The sequence below is a fragment of the Nicotiana tabacum genome, chromosome 10, assembly GCF_000715075.1.
Source record: "Nicotiana tabacum cultivar K326 chromosome 10, ASM71507v2, whole genome shotgun sequence".
In the NCBI taxonomy this organism is placed as follows: domain Eukaryota; kingdom Viridiplantae; phylum Streptophyta; class Magnoliopsida; order Solanales; family Solanaceae; genus Nicotiana; species Nicotiana tabacum.
In genome coordinates, this window is record NC_134089.1 from 126,187,320 (window position 1) to 126,197,514 (window position 10,195).

General features: G+C 37.8%; 1 protein-coding gene across 1 annotated transcript; it reads left to right on the forward strand.

Annotated features, from left to right (window-relative positions):
• Positions 1–287: 287 nt before the first annotated feature.
• On the forward strand, positions 288–1,630 carry LOC107823669 (early nodulin-like protein 3). The gene is made up of 2 exons (XM_016650364.2): positions 288–556; positions 1,123–1,630. The coding sequence occupies exons 1-2, from the start codon at positions 376–378 to the stop codon at positions 1,548–1,550; spliced, it is 609 nt and encodes a 202-aa protein (XP_016505850.1). The 5' UTR covers positions 288–375; the 3' UTR covers positions 1,551–1,630.
• The last annotated feature ends 8,565 nt before the right edge of the window (positions 1,631–10,195 follow it).

The following is a 10,195-nucleotide window of genomic DNA, read 5'->3' on the forward strand; positions in this document are numbered from 1 at the left end:
CGTGCGTAATTAATCCGTTTGAAGAGACTACAATTTTGAATTTTCTGATTATAGTTTTAAATATCCAAGATAAATGCCAGGTGTGTGCAAGCGTTATTCCTAGGAAAATGATAAGCAGTTGATTGATCAATAACAGCAATTTATGAGAAATTAAAACACACACAAATTCCCAGCTAAGACTTTCCATATACTCCCACCAAAACCCAACGGTAATATCATTCATCCTTTCCATAAATTCTGCCAATCTTGCCCTCTTTTAGTCCCATGTTCATCCATTTTTCCTCAGCTTTAACTTCTCTTTGTATTAATCTCTTCCTTTTTGCAAATTTGCTTCTGAATTTTCTCATTCTCTAATTCTTACACAGTTTGATCTGCATGTTGTACATGGATTCTCCTTCATTTGTTAGCTTTTTCTTTGTGATATTTCTGAGTGTTCTTTGCATATCTCAAGCGTATACATTCTATGCTGGTGGCAAAGAAGGCTGGGTTTTAAAACCTTCTGAATCATATAGTCATTGGGCTGAAAGAAACCGTTTCCAAGTTAATGACACTATTGGTAAATCCTTTCCTCTTCTCCTGTATGTTATTCTTTTTGAATAATCAAAAGTATTTTTTATTTAACTTGTATATAGTGGAGAGTTAGAATTTTTACTAAGGAGATTCAATATATATATATATATATATATATATATATATATATATACACAAAAAATGTTTACCTATCTACCAATTTTGACACCGCTCTCCTTGGACAAGGGTGACTCCACCATTGAGTATATATATTAACAGCTTGTTTGGATGGTTGTTACCTATTGTATTATATCGTATTGCTATTTTTCATACAATAAATTTTATTTTATTGTATTGATGATGAAAAGTGCCACTTATGGAACAACAGATTTGGTGTGATCGCGTTGTTACTTTATTTTAATTTTTTTTGTCTCACCTGCCCTTTCTTATTTTATACTATCACTATATTATAATTGGTTATAACAGATAAGTTGGCTTATATTTTAGATTACTAGTTCAACTTTTTATGAATGATTATTATTAATTAGCTGATTGTAGAATATTTATTAGACTTTTGTTATATAAAGATTATAAATTCTTATTTTGGTGCAGTATTCAAGTACAAAAAAGGGTCAGATTCAGTACTGGTGGTACACAAAGATGATTACTTCAAATGCAAAAAGGATAAGCCAATCCATAAGCTAAAGAATGGTAAATCAAAATTGAAGTTTACAAGGTCAGGTGCATTCTACTTCATCAGTGGAAAAGATGATAACTGTGAGAAAGGCCAGAAGCTTCTAGTTGTTGTGTTATCTCCCAATCACAACCGCCATAAATCTCCATCCCCAGCCACCCAAAAGCCGTCGAGTTCTCCCGTTACCACTCCAACTCAGCCGCCGGAAGATATTCCTTCCGTCGTTGCACCGTCGCCGCAATCCATTTCACCAGCTCCGGCTCCTACGAAATCGGCTGCAGTGGTTGTTGGTTCAAGTGGTTTGGTTTGGGTGTTTAGTTTGATCATGGCTACTGTTTTTATGTAATTTGATTTAATTCGTTGTGTCTAGTTCTGTTTTTAATGGATGTTTTTAACTCTATAGATATTTCTCTTGCTTTATTACATTAAGAGTACCCTAAGAATTGGAAACGTGCGCTTTTTGTTGCCAAGGATTTATCCATAAGGTGGAAGGTAGTCCATTAAGATCGTTTATTAAGCATTAATAAGTGTGTTAATTTAAAAGGTTACGAAGTGAAATTTCCGAGTTATTAGGGTTTGTGAAAACTTTTTGAGATCTTGCAAATCTCATTGTTTTAGAAAGGTTCTTTCACTTGAAAAAACTCATAAATAGATATTAGTTCTTTTAGTTTTAGTCTGTACAAATGTATTTTCCAAGAATTATTTTCAATTTTTTTTCAAGAGTTGTCCAAACAGCCAAAAGAAAATTGACTAGATTAACATACATGAAATACAGTCAAACCTCTGTATAACAACCTCGTTTGTTTCAAATATTTTTGGATGTTATAGCGAAGTACTGTTGTAGAGAACATATTATAACATAACCTGAAAATTGGTTCCGGAAAAACTTTGCTTTTATAGTGAAGTGTTGTTATATAGGAATGCTGTTATAGAAAGGTCTAACTGTATCAGGAAAAGGTGTTTTTGTAAGATATCTAATGTAGTGCTCAAATAGCAGCGATGGCGTTGAACAACGCTTTTAGGATGAACCGAAGTTGTAGTAAGCTGTGTTGGGTTTTTAGAAAGGATGGAGCAACAAAAAGATTGAAGTATTGATTGAACATCTCTCTCATAAATTTTATCTATATCTATCTATCTATCTACCTATCTATCTATTTATATCTATATCTATATTATTATAAAAGCACGAATAATTTATATTAAATGTTGGATGACTAAAATATCCTCGAAACTTCGATAGAATTTTATGCCCTTAAAATTTTGAGTTAAAGGTGGATGTAATTGTAAATTCCAAATATATTAACTAAGAAAGGACTTCTTTACAGATTAAAACTCCAATGCCGACTGCAAATTCCTACTCTACAAATACCTAGAACTTTTAATACAACTACAAATTGGTAAAGTTGGAAATAATTATGAATTTGGATTACTATACTTGTCATTACGATAAACAACTTGTATAAAAACTAATATTAAATATTATTGCATTCTTTAACCGATTATAAATTTATTCGTATCTTGTGTAATTTTAAACTATTTAGTTCCATTTTGTTATTTGGTTATCACAACGTTATTATGATTTGGTTTGCATTACATATATAAAAACTTCTATTTTAAGCAACTCATTATCTAACTTTAGCAATTACTTATGGTACGCGTTTGTAATATTTGGCACAAGATATTCGTGCAACGCACGAGTATAGAGACTAATTAATCAAAAAGGTTTTAAATAGCCAATATGAAAACAGAATTTGCAGAATAAATATTCAAATTCAAAAACCTAAACTATCTTAACTAATTTATCCTATCAAATTAAAATTTAAACAAAGACTCCTCATGCGACTAAACATAATATATGAAGAAGTTCCTTTTTGTTCCTGGCATTGCTTATCTCCCATTGTTCGATCCATCGTTCTCTGGAAGAGTATCACATAGAGTTTAATTTTTATACACTAAATATTTTTTTTTTTTAAAAAAAATACTATTATGGACAGCTAATTGTGTTGCTTTAAGTGTTTAGAAAGGTAGAAATACCTCTCGTAGGTTAAAGGATAAAGAAATTCATGCCCTTGGACGAATTTAATTACATCAATATCATCCAACTCTCTAATTGTAGGCGAACAAATTAAAATTAACAATCACACTAATCATATATAAATTTCTTATGATGACTAATTACTTGTCAGATCTACCCATTGGGCGCAAAAAAGTTGGGAAGAACGAAAAAAGAAACTTGAGAAAATTGAATATAGATTTCATATGATGACTCAAGAGATTTGAGAAATAAAAGATAGATCTTCAAGAATTGGTCCTAGCACATCGAGTTATTTCACTACAACCACGACGATAGGGATTAATTTCCAGGTGTGAACTGCAATCGTAATAAGAAGCTCCTCGTACATTACATGGAATACTATCGGCAGAAAGTGCTGCATAGCTAATATAGCTATCTTCGGCTTGCAGTATTCGTCTGGCACCTGTATTGGAGCCTGCAATTGCAACTGCATGATCGCAAAACATGCTTGCAAAATCATGACCAAAGTTGGTATAACGATATTTGTGATCATATGAAGATGATGATATAGGATCAATAATCATCGCTAGAACTAAAAAGAAGATTATCTTTAGTCGGAGATCCATGGTGTTATTTTAATGTTTGTGTTCGCGTGATAATTAATGGGTAATTGTTGCGAAGCGTGGAAGGTGAAGAAATGGAGATTTTGATGAAATTTAAGGGGGATGATTTTAGAAAATTTTGACACATTATGTGATTTTATAACATTTCATGCTAGGTGTAATATATAGATTGTTTGATATGCCCGGGTCTTGCTCCTTCATTGCTATGATTAAGTACTTTTAGATCAAGACTTCTTTTCAATTCTAATTAGTACTATTGTACGTTTTCTTTTAAATTGTGTTGCTTTGGGCGAGTTCCACTTGAAATAGCAAGTAATCCTCCACTTTGTTTCCTAGTTTTAAGAAATTCTCTTGGGTACTCCTCAAACATTTGTGGGCAAGGACATCAGATCAAATCCTATTGGGCTTCAACAGTACTAAATGGGCTTTTTAAATCTTCTTTCATGTATATGGTCGAAATCGAGGAGCCCAAATTCGAAATCTTAAATGGGGCTATAAGTTCGAATCCGGACGATTCGAAGTGGGGGTCGGATCCGACTACAAAGCACACGCCTCGAGGGAGCAAATCGAATGCCTGACACGGCCTACATCGAAGGCAGTGCAATTCCGATGACACTCAAGAAAGAGCGAAAATTTCTCAAGGACACGTGGATCGGGGCATAAATTAAAGGATAAGATTTGTATAAAATAGTACAGGTCCGTACTAGGTTGTTATACAGCTGTACCAATAGAATTCCTTGCCACAATTAGGAATGTACTATATTGGAGTTTTCTCCTCCTATATAAAGGGGACCCCAATCATTTGTAAAAAACATGACACATTATTCACTACAATAGAACATTCTACTTCGCTTTTCTCGTGCTCCACAATTGTTCTTCAGCTTTATTGCTTTAACTTTATTGTTCTTACTTCATTTGCTCTTAACCGACCTCAAGGCTCACGAGATAATCAAGCTCGAGGTCCCCATCGCTCTAACAATACTGGTTTGGCTCATCAATTCTTCTTACTTAAGCTTAACATTACTTGTATGTTCACTAGTATTGGAATAAATCACATATCTTTAAAACCATAAGTTATATTTAACTGTTACTCACATTTTTCGAGCTGAACAGTTTGGCGCCCACCGTGGGGCTAAAGATAATAGTGATTACTTTACTGATTCTCGTTACACAAGTTATCTTTACACTTTTTCTTGTCAAGATTTTTTAATTCTCAAGCTTAAACATATCTAGCACACAGAATGCACCTATTCACGAGGATGAAGGTCTTGGGGAAAACATCGGTATAGGGGTCGGTGTGCCACCCATTAACCTTGAGGAAGTGCTAAATATGGAGCCGGTGGATATCAGCTCATATAACGCTCTAAACGCAGATTCAGGTGCATACCCCGTAAGGAATGCACGCAGGGAAGCCCGGCCCGATGGACAAAGAACATGAGGAATGGAAGAAGGAGGAGTCAGCCTCCAGGTGATATTCGAAATGTTGCAAGCCCAGCAAGTCACCATCACTCAACTTCAAAGTCAGAATAGAACTCCAAACATAGCTGAACCAGTGAACACTCGGCATGCCGGGGACTGACCCCGCGATTATTAAAATGCTCGAAGAGCTCGCCAAAAGGATCGAGACCGGAGAAAAGAAGATTGAAGAAAATGATAAAAAAGTGGAGACATATAACTTAAGGGTCGACCAAATACCGGGAGCACCTACGATTTTGAAAGGACTGGACTCGAAGAAGTTCGTACAAAAATCGTTCCCCTAGAGTGCGGCTCTGAAGCCCATCCCGAAGAAGTTTTGAATGCCAGATATCCCGAAATACAACGGAACCACTGATCTTAACGAGCATATCACCACATATACTTGTGGCATAAAAGGAAATGATTTGGAAGATGATGAGATTGAATCTGTTTTGCTAAAAGCGTTTAGGGAAACTCTGTCTAAAGATGCCATGATCTGGTACCATAACTTACCCCCGAACTCTATCGATTCATTTTCCATGTTGGCAGATTCATTTTTAAAGGAACATGCCGGCGACATAAAAGTAGCAACAAGGAAGTCCGATGTGTTCAAAATAAAGCAAAGGGAGAACGAGATGCTGAGGGAGTTTGTATCCCGTTTCCAGTTAGGAATGGAGTTACCACCAGTCTCCCATGACTGGGCCATACATGCCTTTACTCAGGGGATAAACAAACAAAGTTCGATAGCTTCGAAGCACTTGAAGCAAAACTTGATCGAGTATCCTGCCATGACTTGGGCGGTTGTGCATAACAGGTACCAATCAAAAATTAGGGTCGAGGATGACCAGTTGGGAGCCCCCTCGGGCTTAGTTTACCCAAGCAGTTTATTAGCAAAAGAGTCAGGAAATGCAGACAGGGCATCAAGGTCGAATTAGGAGAGATATCAACCATACGTCAAGGATCGAAGGAACATTTCAAGGCGTAACATACCTCGGAATGATCGAAGATTAGATCGAGGTCAAAGTTCCCGGGACTCATAAGTAAAATCGGGTTTGATAGGCACTCGGGACCGGCGGAGGCACCCCGATTATCGGAGTACAACTTCAGTGTTGACGCATCGGGGATCGTCTCAACCATTGGCAAAATTAGAGATACTAGATGGCCCAAGCCTATACAGACCGATCCTTCTTAGAGGAACCCCAACTAGATGTGCAAATATCATGGTACTCATGGGCACAGGACCGAGGATTGCAGGGAGATTATAGAGGAGGTAGCCCAGTTGTTCAACGAGGGGCGTCTTCATGAATTTCTCAGTGACCGGGCCACGAACCATTTCCGAGAAAGAGATGCAAATAGGAAGAATGAACTGGAAGAACCTCAACATATCATTCACATGATCATCGGTGGAGTCGACGTCCCACATGGACCTATATTCAAACGTACCAAATTTCCATCATAATGGAGAGACGGACTCGGGACTACGTGCCCGAAGACACTCTTGCATTCAGCGAGGAAGACATCGAGGCCTTATCTCAACCTTACAATAATGCACTGGTAATTTCTATCCTTCTAAATAAAGTTCAAGTTAAACGTGTTCTCGTGGATCCAGGTAGCTCAACAAATATAATCATATCAAGGGTCGTGGAGCAGCTCGGGCTACTAGACCAAATCATACCTGCCTCTCGAGTCTTGAATGGGTTCAATATGGCAAGTGAAGCGATGAAGGGGGAAATCATCCTCCCAGTCAACGTGGCCGGAACCATCCAAGACACCAAGTTTCATGTCATCGAAGGAGATATGAGGTATAACGCTTTACTTGGAAGGCCGTGGATCCATAGCATGAGGGCAGTGCCATCAACCCTTCATCAAATGAGAAGTTCCCAACAAAGGATGGGGTGAAAACAGCATATGGAGAGCTGCATGCTAGGGGTGGGCATCGGTAGATTCAGTTCGGTTATGAATATTATCGGTTTAGCATATCGGTTATCAGTTTACAAATTTGATAAACCAATAACCGAACCTATAAGATATCGGTTATCGATCATTATCATTTCGGTTATCGGTTTACCCGATAAGATAACTCATTTTAGAGTTAAGCAAAAAAGAGAAGACAATACACTGTAGTTAAACAAAAAAGAGAAGAATTCACATATAGTATACTATCCATTTCTGCGTTCTGTCCAGTGACCACAACTGGAATAGTACTAATTCTTCAACAATAGTTGTCTAAATACATTAGTAATAATACAAAGTAGTAGAAATTTCACCTTAAAATTAACAAGTCAAACATATAGTACTAACAGTTCAAATTCAAGTTAACAAGACAACAACTACTCAATCCTTATAGGCTTCACCAAATAAACTGGTTGTTGTTTGTCAAATGCCTAACCTGAAAAAAACAATATAGAGCAAAACCTTGATCTGTGCATGGGCAATACTAGCACAAAAATGAAAAACACCTAGAAGGCAAGAAAATGTTGTCCTGTTGTCAAAGCTCAGCGTAATGTATAGAAGAATAATATTAAAAAATATACCCGAAACTGACGAAGATTGTCGATTGAGAATTGATAAGTGCGAAGAGAAACTAGTAGTAGGTATATGCTGCACAACGTGAGCTCACAAAATTAAGAAAAGAAAATAAAAAAATAAAGAATTATTAACAGTCAAAAATACCAATATGAAGATGAATTTTGTTATAGAAATTAAAAGCCTAATGTATAAGACTAAAGACTTACACTAGGAGTAACTAGTAAGGTCTATGAAGAATGATGATGAAGCAACTGAAGAGTTCGGCTGAGAAAAAATAGAAGAGAATGAACTGAAGCCCATATATATATACACACTTAAGGGTAAAGTATATATATATATATATATACACACACACTTAAGGAGTAACTAGTAAGGTGAAAAAATTCTAAACCGTTACCGAACCGTTAACCCAATAACCCGATACCGATAACCCAATAAATAATTAACGGTTTGGGTTATCGGTTTTACCCGATATATGCCTAGCCCTACTACATGCTGCTAAGGAGGTGTTTGCAGTACATGACTTGGCACCGGTATCGACACCATCCACATCGGAGAAGTCAAAAGACGAAACGGTTGCCAAATAGCAATCACCGCCCATGCCCTCGGTGGTCAAGGACGAAGAAAAAGATTTCCTCACCTCCCGAGCCTTCGTTTCCCCCGAGGAATCGGACGTGATGAAGTCCACGGTTGAAGAACTCGAGCAGGCCATATGGATCGAGCACCTTCCAGAGCGAAAGGTATACCTGGGGACAGGGTTAACCCCTGAACTCAGAAAAAACTCATTCAATTTCTTATCAATAACATTGATTGCTTAGCCTGGTCCCACTTATCTATGACAGGGATCCCGCCAGAGATAACTACCCATCGACTAAGTGTTGATCCCAGATTTAAACCGGTGAAGCAAAAGAGGAGATCTCAGTCCGAGGTAAAGCATGCATTCATCAAAGAAGAGGTAACCAAACTTCTCAAGATAGGATCCATTAGGGAAGTAAACTATCCCGAATGGCTAGCTAACATAGTGGTAGTCCCTAAAAAGGAAAACAAACTTAGAATGTGTGTAAACTATAAAGATTTGAACAAAGCATGTCTTAAAGATTCTTTCCCACTACTCAAAATCGATCGATTGATCGATGCTACGGCTGGCCACAAGATTCTTACTTTTCTCGATGCCTACTCTGGGTACAATCAAATTCAAATGAACCCGGAGGACCAAGAAAAGACTTCGTTCATCACGAAGTATGGTACATACTGCTATAATGTAATGCCCTTCGGGCTAAAAAACGAAGGAGCCACATATCAATGCCTAGTTAATAAGATGTTCGAGCATCAAATAGGTAAATCTATGGAAGTTTATATTGATGACATGCTAGTTAAGTCCTTACACGCAGAGGACCATTTGACCCATTTGCAGGTGACGTTCGATATCCTAAGAAAGTACAACATGAAGCTCAACCCCGAGAAATGATCTTTTGGAGTCGGCTCGGGCAAGTTCTTGGGCTTCATGGTGTCGAACAGGGAGATCGAGATCAACCCCGATAAAATCAAAGTCATCGAGGAAATCACCGTAGTGAATAATGTGAAAGCCGTACAATGGCTGACCGAAAGGATATCAGCCCTAGGCCGATTCATTTCGAGGTCATCAGATTGGAGCCATCATTTCTTTTCCCTACACAAGAAGAAGAACAACTTCGCATGGACTCCAGAGTGCCAACAAGCCTTGGAAGATTTAAAATTGTATCTCTCGAGCCCACCCCTGCCCCATACTCCGAAAGAGGATAAAACACTCTACTTGTATTTAGCAGTGTCCGAGGTTGCGGTAAGTGGCGTGTTCGTTCGAGAAGAACAAGGTATGCAATTTCCCGTCTACTATGTGAGGTGGACCCTAGGAGATGCTGAAACCAGGTACCCATATTAGGAAAAGTTAGCTCTTGCATTGATAAGCGCATCTAGGAAGTTAAAACCATATTTTCAATGTCATCCTATATGTGTATTGAGTACATAACCGCTTCAAAATATCTTGCATAAGCCCGAATTATCAGGCCGATTGGCCAAATGGGCCATCGAACTTGGGAGGTATGATATCGAATATCAGCCCCGAACGACTATCAAGTATCAAATCTTAGCAGACTTCGTAGACAACTTTTCGCCTGTCCTCATACCCGAAGTAGAAAAGGAACTCTTGCTAAAAACGGGTACGTCATCAGGGGTATGGACCCTCTTTACAGATGGTGCCTCAAACGTGAAAGGATCCGGGCTCGGCATTGTTTTAAAACCGCCTATGGGCAGTGTCATTAGGCAATCTATCAAAACTTCTAAACTAACTAACAATGGGGCCTAGTATGAGTCCATGATAGCAGGTCTCGAACT